The sequence below is a fragment of the Muscardinus avellanarius genome, assembly GCF_963383645.1.
Source record: "Muscardinus avellanarius genome assembly, chromosome: 3".
Lineage (NCBI taxonomy): Eukaryota > Metazoa > Chordata > Mammalia > Rodentia > Gliridae > Muscardinus > Muscardinus avellanarius.
In genome coordinates, this window is record NC_137788.1 from 142,667,246 (window position 1) to 142,685,357 (window position 18,112).

The 18,112-nt window shown below is 59.8% G+C and overlaps 2 protein-coding genes across 3 annotated transcripts in view; one reads left to right on the top strand and one right to left on the bottom strand.

Annotated features, from left to right (window-relative positions):
• TBC1D2B (TBC1 domain family member 2B) overlaps nt 1–2,301 on the top strand; it is a gene marked incomplete at both ends in the record, with an annotated part of 70,663 nt that extends 68,362 nt beyond the window's left edge. The window contains one exon of one of the 2 annotated variants that reach the window (XM_080691804.1): nt 2,106–2,301. In XM_080691804.1, coding sequence (XP_080547930.1) covers nt 2,106–2,301 — 196 coding nt within the window. The remainder of the gene's footprint in view (nt 1–2,105) is intronic. The other variant, XM_080691805.1, reaches the window with a different exon arrangement.
• Nucleotides 2,302–8,285: 5,984 nt separating this feature from the next.
• The window catches only part of ADAMTS7 (ADAM metallopeptidase with thrombospondin type 1 motif 7), a gene marked incomplete at both ends in the record, with an annotated part of 44,030 nt that continues 34,203 nt past the window's right edge, over nt 8,286–18,112 (bottom strand). Inside the window, 12 exon segments of the mRNA XM_080691106.1 lie at nt 8,286–8,443; nt 10,703–10,865; nt 12,065–12,211; nt 12,326–12,499; nt 12,791–12,943; nt 13,923–14,052; nt 14,054–14,146; nt 14,148–15,196; nt 15,461–15,674; nt 16,107–16,233; nt 16,802–16,934; nt 17,218–17,462. Coding sequence (XP_080547232.1) covers nt 8,286–8,443; nt 10,703–10,865; nt 12,065–12,211; nt 12,326–12,499; nt 12,791–12,943; nt 13,923–14,052; nt 14,054–14,146; nt 14,148–15,196; nt 15,461–15,674; nt 16,107–16,233; nt 16,802–16,934; nt 17,218–17,462 — 2,786 coding nt within the window.

Below are 18,112 nucleotides of genomic sequence, written 5' to 3' on the forward strand. Positions count from 1 at the left end.
GAAAAAGCTTTGCTGATCTCACACTAGTTCTAAGAGTGGCACTGAATAAAGCCCTTGTGCCAACACGGGAGCTGTGTTGAGAGCAATTTGGGTTTTAAAGAGGGTCCTGCCCAGCCCTGCCCGGCAGCACTGGCCCTTCCAGCCACCGCCTGCTTGCGCTGCGCGCTCCGCAGCGCCACCTTGTGAGTGGTTCTTGGTGCCGTTTCCACTTGAGAGCTGGGAACTCCAGATGCAGAGTTCCCAAACAGTGATGCTTGTGGACAGGATCACTGCAGGCGCCCTGCCCCATCCGCACCGGAGCCCCCGGGCTTTGACAAGCTGCCCACACTAGTTCCACGGAGCACCAGTTCTGCAGGAAAAGGGAGTGGGGTGAAGCGGGTGCATGCCGGTGATCCCAGTACTTTGGAGGCTGAGACAGCATAGGTTCGAGGACAGCCTCAGCAAGGTAGTGAGACTCTCAGCAACCTATGGAGACTCTGTTTCAGTATAAAAATAAAATAGGGCTGAAGGAGGGCTGAGGGTGTACCTCGGAGGTAATAATGCCCCGGGCTTAATCTCCAGTGCCCCCCCCCACAAATCTCTCACTTGCAGGACTGCCCTCTGCATTCAAGCCAGGCATATCTGAGGAATAGGCATTTTAAATACAAAAGGAAGCAGTGCTCAGGGCTGCGTGTTCCAAGCCTGCGCAGCTGCGGTCAGCGTCGCAGGCTGAGCCTCGGGAGCAGCTGTCCTGCTCCTGCGGGGTCGCCTGTGACATGGCTCTTCCACTGCTGCTCTGCCCGCACCTGGGAGCCTGAAGCAAGGCAGGGCCTGGCAGGAGCAAGGCGGGGTAGGAGGCCTCTCCATGCCACCCTTGTGTGCCAGGGAGCAGCATGGCAGAGCCGGGCGCTGGAGAGCCGGGGGCTGACCTCCATTCATTCCTTCATACATACATGTACACACATACATACACACGCACACACACATATACATACATAATACATACACACATATATGCACACACGTAGGCGTACACACATACACACACATACATACATACATTCTGGGGATGGAACCCAGGGGCATTCTACCTCCAAGCTACACTCCCAGCCCTATATTTTATTCTTTTTTTTTTTTTTTCAGTACTTGGGATGGGACCCAGAGGCATTCTACCTCTGAGCTATACCCCCAGCCCTGTTTCTTATTCCTTATTTTGAAACACTAAGTTGCAGAAGGCCTCACTAAGTAGCTGAGGCTGTCCGCAAACCGGGATCCTCCTGTCTCAGCCTCCCAAATGCTGGGATTACAAGTATGGGCCACCATGCCCGGCTCCTATTCTTTATTTTTTGAAATAGGGTCCCACTGAGTTGCAAAGGGCCTCACTAAGTAGTAGCTCAGGTGTCTGTGAACCTCAATCCTCCTGTCTCAGCCTCCCAAATGCTGGGATTACAAGCATCTGTCACCATGTCCAACTGGCAGACCTCCATTTTTATTCACCTACCAACCAGTGGCTAGAGGCAGGCTATCACAACTTTGAAACTTCTGCTGTAAATTGCTGCCCACACATGGGGATGATGTGAAACCCCGAGCCGCACACGTCCGTGGACTGTGTTGACGCGGGCCGGTTGCTCACGGCCTGCCTGTCAGCACCGGGTGTGCTTGGGCCCCGCTGGCTGGTTCCAGGATAGGGTCTTTCTGAAAGCCTGCCCGTGGCTGGCCTGGTGCGCGCACTGAGAACTCGCATTCATCGGCACTTGCGTCACCGAGCGAGCCTCAGGTGCTGCTCTCGGTACCTGTGAGTGGGAGCCAAGTGACCCCCACCCTGGGAGGCAGCAGTCCTGTTACCTCCAGTGGTGGGCGAGGATGCGGGCCAGAGGGCATCAGCAGCTTGACTCTGTGTGTGCGTGTGCACACACGCACGCTCCAGAGCTGGAATCTGGCAGTGCAGGCAGGCATTCCTGGTGTGCCCCTCAGCCACTGTGCCTCCCTGCGCGTCTGCAGGAGGTGACCCCAGCTCAGTGAGACACAGCCCTCCCAGCCTGCCGCAGCCTCTGGGCTTCGCTAGGACTGAGCGTGAGCACTCGCCTGGGTGCTGCTGATGCTCTGTTGTCTGTCCGTCCCGTCAGGAAGCTGATCAGCATCTCCTTTGGGGACCTGAACCCCTTCCCCCTGCGCCAGATCCGCAACCGGCGCACCTACCACTTGGAGAAGGTCCGGCTGGAGCTGACGGAGCTGGAGGCCATCCGTGAGGACTTCCTGCGGGAGCGGGACAGCAGCCCTGACAAAGGCGAGCTGGTCAGCGACGAGGAGGAGGACACCTGAGTGGACTCCACCCAGACACTGCGCTTCTTGCCTTCACGACCAAAGCATGTCAGGGTGAACTGCAGGGACCTGACGGCTCTACTCGTCAAATGCCCGGATGTAATGTGGGTGGCCTCTGGGAACCTGCCGGGCAGATCCCAGAGCAGCCTACATTTTGTCATTTCCCACTTGGGGCTGGGCGGGGTCTCGTCTGTTTACAACCACCTCCTGCCGTGGCTTCAGCTGTGTGTACCACATCACACCTGCCCGATTTGTGAATCGCCAGGCCTTTACCACTTGGCTGTCCTGAGAGCCTGTTTACAGCACCTGTCCGTGGTGTTGGGTCTCATCCTACCAAACCCATACCTTGCTGGACCTCTCCCCATGCTCTTTCTTTTGTACTTAGGAGGCAGTCCTGTGTCTTTAAGTGGCAGCTCTGTGGAGGATACACACAGGCCTTCAGAGTGGGGCTGCTTCCAGTAGCTGAAGGTCAGTGTGAAAAGAGGGACTTCTAGAAAAATAAGCACATCCCTTGTTCACAAACAGCTTCCATAGAAAGCCCAAGGACCTGTGGCTCTGAGCCCAACCTTGCCTACTCCTGGACTCACCTTTGCCTTCTGACATGCGGCCTTCAGCGGCGGCTCTTGCCCTGCCCGGGTCTGGCTGCCCCCTCCCTCATCACCAGCCTGTTTGCAGGTTGCTGGCTGTCCCCCAGCTTGCCCTGTTCCTGGGGTGCCTCCATGGGCTTCTGTGGAAAGTGCTTCTCTCCATTTGGGAGTTGACTTGAGGAGGCCGATATGGGGTTCCAGGAAATTGCAAAGCAGGCCTCCCTGGCGCAGCTTTGGGGTTGCTCCGCGGGCGAGCCCTTCTCCGGGCAAACCTCAGCTTCCCGAGTGGCCACGGCTCTTGTCTCCTCCGCCCGCAGGCAGGCAGGAGAGGCCTGCTGCCAGCATCCCTTTCCTAGACAGGCCCCTCCCACTGCCGCCCAGGGCCTTGGCAAGGAGATGGGATCCCTGTGGTCTCAGCGTCAGGCTGCCTGGCCAGTGTCTGGGACGCCGAGCACTGCCGTTGGAAGCCTGGAGCGCAGCTTTGAGCGGGGAAGGTCAGTTTTCTTAATCCCTGTGGATTGTCCCTGAAGTGTGTGTGTCATGAGAGGCTGTTTTCTAGCACAGTGTTACTCAGACACGAGAGAAACATGTTAAGTGTAGTATTTTATGCTACTTGAAAAAAAAATAATAATAATCCTTAGTTGCCAGGCATGGTGGAGCACGCTTGTAATCCCAGCGCTTGGGAGGCTGACACAGAAGGATCACAGGTTCACAGCCAGCCTCAGCTACTTAGTGAGGCCCTGTTTCAAAATAAAGAATAAAACATAGGGTTGGGGGTGTAGCTCGGAGGTAGACGTAGAATGCCCTGGGTTCCATCTCCAGTACCGCAAAAGAAAAAAAGAAATAATCCTTAGGTGATATAAATACACTCAGACTTAGAGTGGAAGTAATGCAGTTTCTGGAAGTGCTTTTTTCCATAACTGTGGCTTCTTTGTTATTTTTACTGTCAACCTTCTAGCAGTTTCATGACTGAAATGTGATTTTTTTTTTTTTTTTTTTTTTTTTTTTGGTACTGGGGTTCCTGGAAGCCCTTCTACCTCCAGGCTACACTCCCAGACCCATTTTTATATTTTTATATGGAAACAGGGTCTCTTAAGGCAGCGCGGCTGACTTTGAACCTGTGCGATCCTCCTGTCTCCGCCGGGGATTACAAGGGTGCGCCACCACGCCTGGCTGAAATGTGATTTTAACATACCAGACAGAGCTCGGTTTCTCTTGTCTTTAGTTAAGCTGCACAATTTCTTACTGTGGAGTGGGAGCTGGTCTCTGTATTTAGCCAAAAGCTTTGTTCTTTTTTCAGGCATCAGCCATGTGTTTTGTCACTGTGCACACCTTTGGAGTGGCTGTTTGAGGCCTGACTTCCTGTGGATAGCTGCCTGGCGTGGGGGGCTGCAGTCTCACTGCTCTTCTCTGGTTGCTGGGGCCAATTCCGGGGACCACGTTGTGAGGTGTGCTGTCAGCTTCGGGGACTGCTGTGCCGAGGAGGCATAGTGGGGCTGGGGCTGGGCCCCATGGGTCAGCCAGCTGCCCTGTTTTTAGTTTCAGAGCCAATTTCCCCCTGGCAGATGCACCCCAAACTGCTGTGCTGCTGATAGGAATCCTTCCCTCCGGAATGGGCTTGTTCTGCCCATTTGCCCTGTAGAGATGCGTCACGCAAGCACCTGGTGCGGCTGGGGATGTGTCTCGGTGGTGGTGGAGCGCTTGCCTGGCATGCGTGAGGCCGCAAGCAAGAGACATCCCCGAGGAAACGGTCTGGGGACACTTGGTTGAAGGTTCTCCCTGGGGTGCAGTGCTTAATGTCCAGAGGGCTGCGGCTGAACACCTTGACCTGGTACCAGGTTGGGGCAGGATGCAGCTGACTCCTTCCAGATCTGCAGGGCCCACTGTTTGAGCCAATACTTTGCCCTCCCTCCTGCTGCAGAGGAGGGGCCCGCCCTGACCCCCTGGTGTCCCGAGGTCCCGCTCCCTGCACCCTCCACAGCGAGTGCCCCTTCTGGCAGGCTGCTGCCTCACGCTGCTGGTCGTCTGAACCTTTGCTCAACACCCAGCCTCGGGCTCCTGCGTGGGGGCCTTGGAGGCCGAGACTCAAGGCCGTGGGGCTGGGAAGCCCAAAGGACAGCTCCAGCCTGCTGGTACCGTGCACAGGCTGGGCAGGGCTCCCTCCTCAGTCCCTCCCGGGGTGTTCCCAGCTCTTCCATGTAAGGGTTTCCATGGGTTGAACCTGTTAATACTTTTGTATATTTTCACTACAGTTTATATTTTTATAGGCTATTTTATCGAGGTTTTTCTAGATACCATTCATCTATTTTATATGACAAGTTGTTCTGTGTGCATGGACCCTCATATGTGTAGGCCTGAGCCCCGGCCTTGCTCTCCCTCTGTGCCGCCATGGCCCTACCCGGAGCCCTCCCTCACCCAGGGGGCCTCGGGCGCGACCTGCAGGCCTGCGGCAGCCAGTGCTAAAAACATCCTGTCTCCAACTGTTACACTGACCTAGGAAGCAGTCGAGGCAAACACCCAGTCGGGTTTTCTTTTAAAGTAACATATTGTTGCGCTCCCCCACCACAATCACTGGGCTGCGCTGTCTTTCCCGGTGTGGCTGGGCAGCGGGGCCTGCCCAGGGAAGTGCCCGCAGGCGGTCAGCTGGACGTGGCCCGTGTGCCACGGAGCGTTCTACACCTGCTGGGCAACTGCGGAACCTGAGGGGCGCTGCCAAGTGACTGTCCATTTGTATCACAGCAGCTTCTGTGTGGAATCGCAAAGCAAGAAATAAACCCATTTGTATAACATTCTGCCTTGAGACCAGTTACAGTCATCTACGTGGGCCGGCCCTCGGGGCTTGGAGGGTGGGGCAGCTGGCGATTCTCTCAGCTGTGGGAGCCTGGGGAGAGCAGCTTTGGCTGCTGCCGGGGCGCCGAGGCCAGAGGTGGGACACGGCCTGTGATGCTGGGGAGCAGGCGCCTCCGCCCGGGCGCCGTGCCCCGCCTGAGTCACGGCTTGTTTGCCTCTGGGCCTCGGGCTGACAGCTCAGGCCCAGCTGCCACTGACAACACCCCCAGCCATCACTGCAAAAACATGAGTGATTAAGACCAAATGTCTGGGGTGTGGAGGGGGCTTAGGGATGGCTCCGTGAGAGGCCAGAACCAGCTGGCCAGGACCTGGGAAGCTGCTCTCTTATCTTGGGACACAGGTTCAGCAAGGCTGGGGGTTCCTGAGGCCACACAGCTGGGGTGGGGACCCCAGGGCCCCACTTCCATGCCCACCCCTGCTCTCCATGTGGGGCAAGAACAAGGAAGCAGGCCCTGCTCCCCACCCCTTGTGAGAGTTGCCACTAAACCCCGGGAAACTTGCTCAGAGTACGGGTCCCTGGGGCCACAGCAGACAGCAAGCCAGGCTGACGCGCCCTTGGCACGTGCTGGGAGTCACGCAAGCCAGGCGACTGGCTTTCCTGAGTGACCTCTGAGACTGCCCTCTGGACAGAGCTGCTGGTGAGGCCTGCTGGGGGTCACCCAGAGCTCAGGACAGGAGATGGGGACTCAAGTCCTGCGCCGGGCCCATGTCACGAGGGCACGTGCCCTTGGGCTGGTCACTTGCCTCAGAGCTGTGGGTTTCTCACCTGGAGATGAGGTTTAGGAGCAGATGGTGTGAGCCCGCAGCCGGACGCCATCCTCCATTGCCCCCGGGGCCCTGCTCCCCAACTCCCCTGAGCCACAGGTAGGGCAAGTCCTGGGCACGCCCAGCGCTGCTGCTGTGCTGCGATCTTGATTCCCAAGGAGAGGTTTCCAGTGTGCCCACACGTCCCCAGCCTTGAGTCAGGTGCCATAGTACATGCACGGTGTCATGGCCCCACTTGCCACCCAGCCGGGAGTGCTGTGTGCTGGAGAGCAGAATGTGAACAGTGTCCTTCTCAGAACCTCATGCCCCTAACTTGGGGAAGAGGCACAACACCTTCCAGGAGGGTCGCTTAAAAAGTGGCAAAAGAGCCCAGCGCGGTGGCGCACGCTTGTCATCCCAGCATTCGGGAGGCTGAGACTGGAGGACTGCAGGTTCGCAGCCAGCCTCAGCGACTTAGTGAGGCCCTGTTTCAAAATAAAGAATAAAAAATAGAGCTGGGGGTGTAGCTTGGAGGTAGAAAGCCCCTGGGTTCCAGTACCGGGAGAAAAAAAAAAAAGGTAAAAGGACCAAGCTCGGGGCTCACAGGCAGGGGAAGGCTGGATGCTGGCGGCCTGGAAAGGGGACTGTGTCCAGCCTCCCCTACCTCCCTGCCCTGGTCTGGCCCCAGGATACTCCAGAACACTTCCACACCCAACTGTTCCCTGGCGTGTGCACCAGTCTGGCTCTACTGGCCTAGGTTTGGCAGGTGAAGTTAGCTGGACCACAGCTCAGTGTGGCAGGAGCCAGGCTGGGTGGTGGGGAGGGGGGCACCCTGAGTCAGCCTCAACAGCCCAGCCCCATGAGCACAGGGGCAAAGGACGGGGTCAAGGAGGGATCCAAAGTGGAGAGGCCAGCCGGCCAGCTCCTCCCCCTCCACAACTTTGCCCAGAGGAGTCAGAGCAGAGGCCAGGGTGCGCCCACAGGCAGCCCTGACCCATTGCCACCCTGCAGGGCCAATGCTGTAGTGGAGAGCGAGGCCCAGGGGGAAGGCTGGGGAGGCCTCACAGAGGAAGAGGCGTGGACAGGGACCAAGACTCCCCAGGTCTTTACCAAGCTATACCCCCAGCCCAGCCCTCTGCAGATCTGCCTCCTGTAGGAAGCAGCTTTCCACTCTGTCCTCATTCTTTTTTTTTTTTTTTTTCTTGGTACTGAGGATGGAACCCAGGGGCATTCTACCTCCAAACTACACCCCCAGCCCTATTTTTTAATCTTTACTTTTAAACAGGATCTCACTGAGTTGCAAAGGGCCTCACTAAGTCACTGAGGCTGGCCACGAACCGTGATCCTCTTGTCTCAGCCTCCCAAATGCTGGGATTACAAGTGTGCACCACCGCGCCCGGCTTGTCCCCGCACTCTCCACCCGTGCTATGCGCCATTCTCTGGCGTGGATCCCTTGGCCCCCAGAGGTGCAGGTGAAAAGCTGTCGCTGAGGCGGGTCAAGGTGGGACCAGAGGACCGTGGGGCAAGGATGGAGAGTGGGGGAGGGGCCTCCGCTTGAGAGTCCCCTGATCCAAGAAGAAGCTGCTTTGGGAAGGCAGATGCTCATTTATGCAAAATAACAATATTAAATGTTGCACAAACTGTTAGATTAAAAAAATACCTTTTCTTAGGGGGAAGGGACCCCAGCCTGGGGCTGGGCAAGGTTAGCACCATTAGGGCGCGAGGGGCGGGGCGCTGAGGTCGTTTGGTCTGTCTGTCGGTACATCCTGTACATCCCAGAGCGTGGGTGCAGGGGGGCTGCCGTCAACGGCGGGCCACCCGCTGATGGCCTCGGGAGGGGACGCCGCGGCCGAGCGGGGGGCAGGTGCGGCAGCACTGGGCCTGGATGGTGGGCAGCTGGCAGCGGCCCAGCAGGCGCATTGTCTCACAGTCGGTGAAGGTCCAGTGATCCCGCTCACAGCCTAGGGATGCAAAAGGCTGAGGTCAAGGCCAGGGACGCCCAGAACGGTTGCACCATCCCTGAGCACAGAGGACGGGCTTCCCTGGGGCTTCCACCTGCACCGTCTCGCCTACCCTAGCAGCCTTGGGAAGAAGCAGCCAACTCCAGGGAACAGGGCCCTCCGGAAGAGGGCCTAGACCCAGAGACAGGGATGGTGCCCATCTTCATCCCTGCTCAGCCTCGGTCCCTGACAGATCCTGGCCACAACTGCCAGCTGCAGCTGGCAGAGGTCTCCATCCCGCACCCGGTCACCTCCCTCGGCACCAGTACGCCTGTCCTGCCGGACCTGTGTCTACCTCGCTTGGCTTGGGTCATGCTCAATCTCAGGTTCTGGGTGACAGGCCAGAACACAGCTCCATCTCCCAGTCCTGCCCTTCAGTTGTCAGCTGCCAGAAGTGGCCAGGGTCATGCTGGCCCTCGGTGGGCACCATGGACGGAGAGCAGGTCCCCTGGGGAGGAAGGACGCTGCAGCTGTGCTTGTCCGGCCCTCCCGCCTGTACTTTGGGAGCTATTTTGGGAAGTGGCTCCCTTCCAGCCTCCAGCCTTGTTCCGGATGCTGCTGTTGCCGCCGACAGCCCCCAGCTGCCACTGGGCTCTGCTCACCCCAGCTGGCTCCCCGGGGAGGAGCAAGAGGGCACCAGGCAGCAGGCAGGGCCCCCGGCCCTAGCTTCAGGAAGTAACTCAGGCTCTACAGCTGCAGGCCTGACTTCTGGTCCTACTTCATGACCTCGGGAAGGCGGGCGGATGTGGTGAGCTGTGTCACCTGCCTTGCCACCGTGACCACATGCCCTGGAGTTTCCAGGATTTCTAAATGTCCAGCCACACTGTCCCCCAAGCTAGCAAAACATCCTGGGAATTCCAGGGCCTCGGGGCCAAAGAAACCTCCCAGGGTGGTGGAAAACTCACTTGGGACATCGAACTGCCCCCCACAATTCTCTCCCTGCAGTCTATCCCCACCCCTGGAATACCTAGAAAGCTCAGGATCTCCTGAGCCAGGACGTCCTTGGTTCTAGCCCCTACAGGACCTGCAAACTCAGTTCCTCTCCCAAAGTCCTCAGTACCTGCGAACATGACTACCCAACACCCGGTCAGCCCTGAGCCCAGTGTTAGGGACAGGGGCGCAGGGGCCACCCTGTCCCTGCTGGAGCCAGCTTCTGGTGAAGGCTGTGTCTAGCAAAGGAGAGAGTCAGATGGGGACAAATACCAGAAGTCCTGAGCCTGGCCGCCAGCCTGACAGGTGTGGACCCTGTCCTCTGCAGCAGGAGGCAGATGGCTGTTAGGCACAGGGCGCTGCTCTTCCGACAGTGCCAAGCCTCTGGGGCCCCTCAGCGGTCAGAGGGGGCCCTGGAACTCTCTCCAACTTTGCAATGGGAGACAACAGTGGTTGCTACAAGGGAGGGATTTCCCTTAGCTCTTTGCCCCCAGACCCCATCTACGCAAACCCCTGTATGCCGAGGAAATGAAAGTCCAGAGAGGGAGTGGGACCCAAGGCCACAGCTGGTGACGGAGCCCAGGTGTGGATTCCAGGGCCATAGTGTTTTCTGTGCTCTGTGCCACTGGAGGCAGGAAGGAAGTGAGCCAAGGTCTAGAGCCACCTCTGGCTCAGGCCCGCTGGCTAGGAGGACCCAGCTGGCCAGGAAGCCCACAAGCTTGCGGGACCCTGGGAGGGAGGCCTCTTCCATGATTCCATGGCTCAGCCTGGGCAGTCCTTCCCCGGCCAGGAACAGGCGAGAGCTGGGGTGGGCTTGCCCAGGCCTGCACAGCCTCACCATGGGGGACTGACCCTAGAAAGAAAAAGCTTGCCTGAGGTCAGCAACAGAGGGGCCACGGCCGGCAGGAGGCTGCCTGCGACTCCTCTGCCAGATCTCAACATGGCCCGGCTCCCGCACGGCACTCACGGCTGGAGATTGAACCCAGGGACATTCTGTCTCTGAGCTACACCCCTAAACCCATTTTACCTATTTTTTAAATTTTGAAGCAGGGTCTCACTAAGTTGCAAAGGGCTTTGATTATCTGCTGAGGCTGGTTGGGAACCTGCAATCCTCCTGTCTCGGCCTCCCAAGTACCAGGATCACAGGCACGCACCGCTGTGCCTGGCCTACCACGTGGCTCTTGACTACAGACAGAAGATGGCCAGTGCTGTGTGGGCCACGAAGGGTGACTCCCACCGTCCTCCTCACCGCCCCCCACCTCTGCGGAGAGCCAAGAGCGCGACACTCACGGAGAGGCTCGACCGCCTCGCAGTCCTCCGTGCCACAGGGCCGGGAGCTCTCGGGCCAGGCCTCATGGCTACACTGGTCAGTGTCTTCTTCAGGAAGCCCCGTCTGGGTGTTGACACACTTAACCAGACGCCTCTGGACGCCACCGCCACAGGGGGCTGAGCACTGCAGGGAGAGGGGGGAGTGTCGCCAGGGCCTGCCAGGCAGCGCACCTCTGCTAGGAAGCCATCCCCATACCTTGTGCCCGACCAGCCTCCCAGGCCGTGGTCCCATTCCCAGGCCCACATGGTGCTGGGCCTGCACCTGGCTCCGCTCCCGCACAGGGGAAGGGTTCAGGAGCAGCGAGGAGAAGCCTCGGGTCTTCCGGGGCGAGCCCCTCACAACATGCTGGCCCCACGGGCCTGTGCACAGCTGGCAGAGCCTCAGACGGACGGCACAGTGCCCAAGGGATGTGGTGCGGGGTCTGCCCACAGCCCATGGGTGGTAGAGGGGCACAGGCAGAAGTTCCCCAGCCAGGGCCACCTTCCCGACAGGAGAACTGATGTTTGTTTATTTATTTAGTAGTACTGGGGATGGAACCCAGGGGCATTCTACCTCCAAGCTACACCCCCTGCCCTATTTTTTATTTATTTTGAAACAGGGTCTGAGTTGCAAAGGGCCTCACTAAATAGCTGAGGCTGGCTACGAACTGCAATCCTCCTGTCTCAGCCTCCTGAATGCTGGGATTACAAGCGTGCGCCACCACGCCCGGCTCGGAACTGAGGTTTATAAAAGCCCTAAAACTGTTTAACCTACGCTGACATCACACAGGCCCCGTGCTTTGCCCTGTTACCTTTACTTCATTATACTTGCATCCTTGTGCCTCCGAGACGTCTCAGCGAGGCAAAGCACCCCACTCAGCGTCACTCAGCTCCCAGTGGGACAAAGACTCAGAGACGGAGGCCCGAAATCTGAAGTCCTGAACCTTTCAGCGCCAAGAGGCCTGGCAGAGAGGCGTCAGGCCCCCGGGGGCCCCTTTCCCTCCCTTCAAACACACTGGCCTCTGTCAATTCCCAGAACACCCTAAGTTCATTTCTAGGATCTCGCTGCTCTCCTGGTCCCTTCCCTGGGCACCCTTCGGGGGACTCCTTTGGGTCTTGAGCTCAAGTCCCCTCTCAGAAGGGCTTCCCTGACATCCTGACACACACCCCCTTTTCACACACCCTTTTTTCTTTGTCTCTTTCTTCCCAGCAGGTGCAGGGATTCTGTCTGGTCACCTCTATACCCAGTGTCCAGAGAGCCCGGCGCACAGCCCACGCCCCACAAGTCAGTGGCCGAGGACCCGCGAGGTGTATGCTGAGCACCTGCTCTCCGTGGCTGCTCACCTGGCCCCAGGGCCCCACCACCCACTGCGTGCAGGGGTGGGTGTTGCACGGCCTCGTGGCGTTGGGCTTCACTGCCTCCTCGCAGAGACCAGGCTCCGGACAAGTCACCAGGCGCTGCTGTTCACCCCCGCCGCAGGCCTCGGAGCACTGGGAGGACAGGGGAGGGGTCAGCGGCCTGGGTCTGAAGGCAGCCCAGGAAGGGGAGAGGCGGGCCAGTGTCTGAGGATGTCCCTTGGCCCCACCCCAGGTCCCAGGCCTCACCTCCCTCCAAGAGGAGGTGTACCAGATGAGGCAGGGCTGCACCCCACAGGGCCGGCGGGTGGGCGGCTTGGCGGGCCCAGGCTGGCAGTGGAAGGGCCGCAGCGGCCGGAGGTCCCGTGTTTCCACACACTGCACGTCCCTCACCGAGAAGCCTCCGCCACAGCTGCGGGAGCACTGAGGGCCAAGGCACGCGGGTGTGGACGCACGCCCTTTGCATGGCCCCCAAGGATCGGGGTAGGGCAGCCATCAGACCACCCTACAGCCCAGGGCAAAGAGCCGGGGAGAGGCCGGGGTGGCCAGGCCAGGGCGGCCACAGGATGGGACAGAGGGGGAAAGAGGAATAAAGGTGAGTTGCAGGGAGGCCAATGGGGACCAGAGGCAGGAGCAGGGGCCAGGAAGGAAGGCGGCCACTCCACACAGGGCGGCGCAGCCCCCCTGTGCCCCAGGCTCATCCTCCTCACGCACCTTACTCCAGTCGCTTGAGTGCCAGGTAGCGCAGGGCCGCAGGTGGCAGCGGCGGGCGGGCTGGGGTCGGCCGGCAGGGGAGCAGTCCTGGTCCCGGCCCGAGCTGCAGTTCACCTGCCTCCAGGAGGCTCCCAGGCCACAGGTGGTGGAGCACTGCGGGGCGCAGAGGCTGTGAGCACCGGCGAATCCCCCCGCGCCTCATCTTGAACAGCAAGGGCGCTGCCCACCTCCGTGGTGGCCCCAGACAGCTAACCCCCCCCTTATTTGGCCCTGGGGATGGAACCCAGGGTCACCTGATCTCTGAGGTACACCCCAAACCTTTTAAACTTTTACTTTCAAACAGGGTCTTGCTAAGTTGCTGAGCCTAGCTAAGCTGCTAAGGCTGGCCTTGAACCTGTAATCCTCCCAAGGTCTCAGGCTCCTAAGGACTGGGATTGTGGGCATACACAGCCCCGCCTGGCTCCAGGGCCCTTCTTCTGGACCTCAGGTTCCTTACACAAACTGTACCTCCACCCACCTCCCAAGGAGACTGAAAAAAAAAAAGGTCAAATCCCATCAGCTCTACCCAGCTATTCTGACAGAGGCTGCCTCCCCAGATCTTTAGGGAAGGAGGTCTGGGTTGTAGTCTCAGTGGCTGAGTTGCAAAGCCAGCCCAAACTAAGGATCTGAACAGAGGAACTCACTGCTCCTACAGCGACAATCTGGGGACTTAGAGAGGGGGCCCAGGCCAGTTTCTTTGCCCAGTAGAATGGAAGCCTTCCCTCCTTCCTAACACAGCTGTGTAAACTGAGCCCCATCCTGGGAGGCCTGTAGGTCAGTGCCAGGATGCCCCCCACACTGTTCTTCAGGTGTGTCTTGCCTTCCCCAAGCCCCCTGGCCAAGCAGGAACCAGCCTCTGGGCCCAGGCAGATGGATGGGCCTTCCCAATCCACTCTGCTCAGAGTCCCGGGGCAGCTGGGGAAAGGCTCTTCCTGCCTCATGGAATCTCCGCCCACCCCATCTGCCCCCTAATCTCAGGAATCCCTGCCCCCAGGAGGCAGGATGGAAAGGGCTGGTGCTCTGATCCTCCTCAGATGAAAAAACAGTCTGAGTCCTGTGCAGACCCCCACCCTCCCGCCCCTGCACCACTTGCCTGGCTCCAATTCCCCACTTGCCAGCTGGCAGTCCCGGTGGGCGGCAGGTCTGCGGGGGGCCCCTTGTCCACTTGGCTGGGCTCCAGAGCTGGTGTGGACAGCAGCACAGAGCTTAGGGGCACCTCAGGCTAGAGCCTGGACAGTTACCCAAGGCATCTGCCCTAAGCCAGCTGGTGCTGTCAGAAGGATAGAGCCTGGCACTGACAGCGTCTGCAGGTCCTGTGAGTGGTCTGTCCCTGCCCCAGACCCCTGATGCAGAAGCAGAGGGAGGGGGAGGGGAGGAGTCCCCCCCCATGGCAGGCACCAGCTCACCATGCACAGGCCCCGAGCCACCCTCCAGAGCAGGGTCCACAGTTTCTCCTGTCCTCGGCTCCAGCAGGTTGGGACCAGCAGCAGGGTGGGTGATGGCGGCGGGGGGTGGAGGGGGCTGTGTGAAGCCAGGGCTCTGGGGTAGGTGGAGGTCTACGGCTTCCTTATCGTCCTCGGAATCCTCATGGGTCCTGTGCCACCGTGGAGGGGGCGGCTGGCTCTGAATATCCTCCCCCACTACGAACTCATTTGGGCTCCCAGGGGCAGTCTCCATGCCTTTGACCAAAGTGGGGGGCCAGGTCAAGCTGGGGAGCCCAAGATCAGGGGCCCCTATGGGAGCATCTTCCTCGGGTAAGAAATTGCCCCAGTGGTTTCTGTGGTTCTGCTCCAAGTGTGGGGGTAGGGGGTGGCCAGCCTGGCTGGGCAGGGGGCTAGGGGGCCAAGCTCCCCACATCCCTTCCTCCTCGGCCCCAGGAGGTTCTGTGGCAGGTAGGGGGGTGTCCACGGGGGGCTCTGCAGGACTGCTCCGGGGTGAGGGTGTCGGATCCCCTGTACCCACCACATCTCGGGTGGGCTCCTCAGAGGGCCCATGAGACAGGTCTTCGTGGAAATTAATGAAATTGTAGTCATAGTAGAAGTCGTCCACAAACACAGTCCCTGGCTGGCCCAGCTCCGGGTCCCCCTCTTCAATGGCATTGCCCATGCTGGTTGGCCTGGGCAGGGAGGTGGGCACAAGGTATGGGGCCCGGCGATGCGGGATGAAGTCGACTTCATTGAACAGCTCAGAGCTGGAGGATCCACTGCCCGAGCCTTCGGGTCCCAGCAGCGCCCGGGGCTGGGGGCAGGGAGGGAGGGCGCACACGGCCTCCCTTGCCGGCCGCTGGGCCTCGTCGCAGGGGATCTCGGTGTCATTGGTGCAGAGGATACTTCGGTGCTGAGTGCCAGCCCCACAAGTCGCTGAGCACTGCAGGGGAGGCCAGGGCAGGGGCTCAGACCAGAGGAGGAGCCTGCCCACTGCCCAGAGGCCGCAGCCAGCCCCCTCCAGCCCACTGCAGCCCTGTCCATTCAAGACACCAGCTTATGGCCATGCCTTGCCAGGGCATCCCATTTTCCCTGGCTTTGTGGGCAGGGGCTGGAACCTGGAATATCCCCCGCACTAAGGACTCCTCTTGGCAGCCAAAGGACAATGGTGTAGCTGGGGGTGGACACCTCCCATCTCTGTGCTCACCTGAGACCAGTTCCCCACAGCCCAGGTAGCAGGACAGAGCACATGGCGGTTGCACGGGGCTTCTGTGGGGGGCCGGGGGAGGTGTTCGCAGGCAGGCGGCTCCAGGGCGCTCTGCTGGTCCAGCCCCACGCTGCGGAGGCACAGCACGGCCCGGCGGGACAAGCCCCGAGGCCCACAGGAGTGGGAGCACGGCTGCCACTCCCCTGCCCACCATCTGTCAAGGAGCACACGGTGGCATCAGACAGCGGGTGGCAGGCTTGTGCGCACCCCTGGTGCCCCGGGGCGCGCCAAGGCAGCTCTGGGTATAAAGGACAGCCCCTCAGAGCTCCGAACGCAAAGCCTGGCGATACAGCTGAGTCCTCTTTACCCCTGCCACCCTGGAGACCTGGCCAAGGTCTGAGGCCTAGGCCCACACGCAGAGATCCAAAGAGTAGCCAAGGGGGTCCGGGCCGGCGCTGGCTGCCCAGGGGCACGCCAGGCTTGAGCCCGGGTCAGGGACAACCAGGGGCTAGGGCTTCAGCCCTGGGGAGAAAGGCAAAGAGCACCCCCCCGCCCCTCATCCTCCCTGGACACTCCAGGGGCCCCAGTGTGGGGGTCTGTGGTGTGGTCGGGACACTTGGAATCAGAGCCTGCGGACAGTGGTCACCTGGCAGGGCAGGGCTCCTGGCTGCACGTCCTCTGGAGGTCGTCGGGCCGGCCCAGGGGGTCGCAGTACTGCTCGTTCACAAGTCCTGCCTGCCGCTCCTCACAGTGCACGCTCTTCCTCTGCACGCCTGGGGACACAGGGCTCAGCCTGGGCCTAGCGCCCGCATCCCCCTGCCCAAGCAGTTCTTGTCCCCAAAGAACGAGCCCAGCCTCCTCCTCACTGGCCCCCAGCCCTCAGCCTCACCCCCTCCACAGCAGCCTCCCCCGAGGGAGGCCCTTGGAAGGCAGCAGAACGTGGAGGCTTAGGGAATCGAGGCCCTGGAGCTCATGTGGATTCTCTGGAATATACAAAGGTGTGTGTGTGTGTGTGTGTGTGTGTGTGTGTGTGTGTGTACCCTTGCATGCAACTGACCCCAGGAGTGTTCTGCCTGAGCAACACCCCCAGGCCTCGCTAAGTTGCTGAGGCTGGCCTCAAACCTGTGATCCTCCTGTCTCAGCCTCCCTAACACTGGGATTACAGGTGTGTACCACTGTGCCCAGGTGCCTGTCTGAGCCTCAGGGTTATCATCTGTGACGTGGGAGCAACGAGGAGGCGGCCTCCAAGACCTGGCGTGAGCATCACGCCTGTGCGGGCTCAGTATGTGGCCAGCGCCTCCCGAGAGCTCTGCCAGGCCCAGCCTCGGGCCCCCTTCTCACCTGTACCGCAGGTGACTGTGCACTCACTCCAGGGCCCATACTGCCAGGAGAACTCGGGCGGCCTCACCTCATCGGCCCCGCTCTGAATGGTGTACTCATAGCGCACCCCGGGGTTGGTGTCCTGGAACAGCAGCTGGGCAGGCAGGTGGGGGCCTGTGAGCATGAAGACCTCCACCCAAAGTCAGCATCCTAAAGGGACCGACTCCAGCTACCTCTGAGAACGAGGCCTATACTGTGGGGCCATTTTCAGAAATAGGGAAATGGAGGCAGGAGCCCCAGAAGGAGGTACCAGTCCAGAGCCAGGCTCTACGGCTGCCCTGAGGCTTACCTCTCCAGGATAACACCCTGCCATGGGGGATCTGGGCCCCGGGAGCCCCACCTCTGCTTCCCCTGCCTGGGCCTTGGGAGGCGGGTACCTGGATCCAGATAGGCTCGTGAGTAGGACCTGGAGACGTGAGGTTCTCCCAGTTGCCCGTGCGGACGTAGGTGAAGATGGTGCCCGCCATCTTGTAGCTGCCAGTCCGCTGGATGGACCAGCCACCGTTGAGGAAGTACTTATTCGGGTCCTCACTCCGCAGGGCCAGATAGTTGGCGGCCTCGGCCACCTCCTGGATGAGAATCTCCCGTGCACCAGCCGGGATCAGCCCCACGTCCACGTAGCCTGTGGGCCGGGGTTGTGCGTCCCAGAGGTAAGAGGGCTGGTGAGCCCCTGCCCTTCTCCCTCCACTTGCCTCTGCCGCCGACACCGCCCTTTGCTTGAGATCCTGAGCCCCGCCAAAGGGCAGATGCTCAGTCTACCCCGGGTCACCAAAGCCTCACAGATGCCTCCCCACGACCCAAGCCCATCAGCCCTTTCCTGGGGACCTATGTGGTCTCGTCACAAGGCCGGGTCTGGCACCTACAGACAGAGCCTGCAGAGCCTAATACGCCCAAATGCGTCGGGCTTCCTCCTGGGCTGGCGTCTTAATCCCAACAACGCTTGTTCTGATTTGCTTTCCTTTTCTTTCCTTTTTTTCTTTCTTTTTTCTTTTTTGTAGCACTGGAAATTGAACCTAGGGGTATTCTAATACTAAGTTATACCCTATCCCTTTTTAAAAGGTTTATTGAAGCCAGGCATGGTGGCGCATGTTTGTAATCCCAGCATTTGGGAGGCTGAGACATGAGGATCACAGTTCGAGGACAGCCTCAGGTACTTAGGCCCTTTGCAACTCAGTGAGACCCTGTTTCAAAATAAAGAATAAAATATAGGGCTGGGGGTTTAGCTTGGAAATAGAATGCCCCTGGGTTCCATCCCCAGTACTGAAAAAAAAA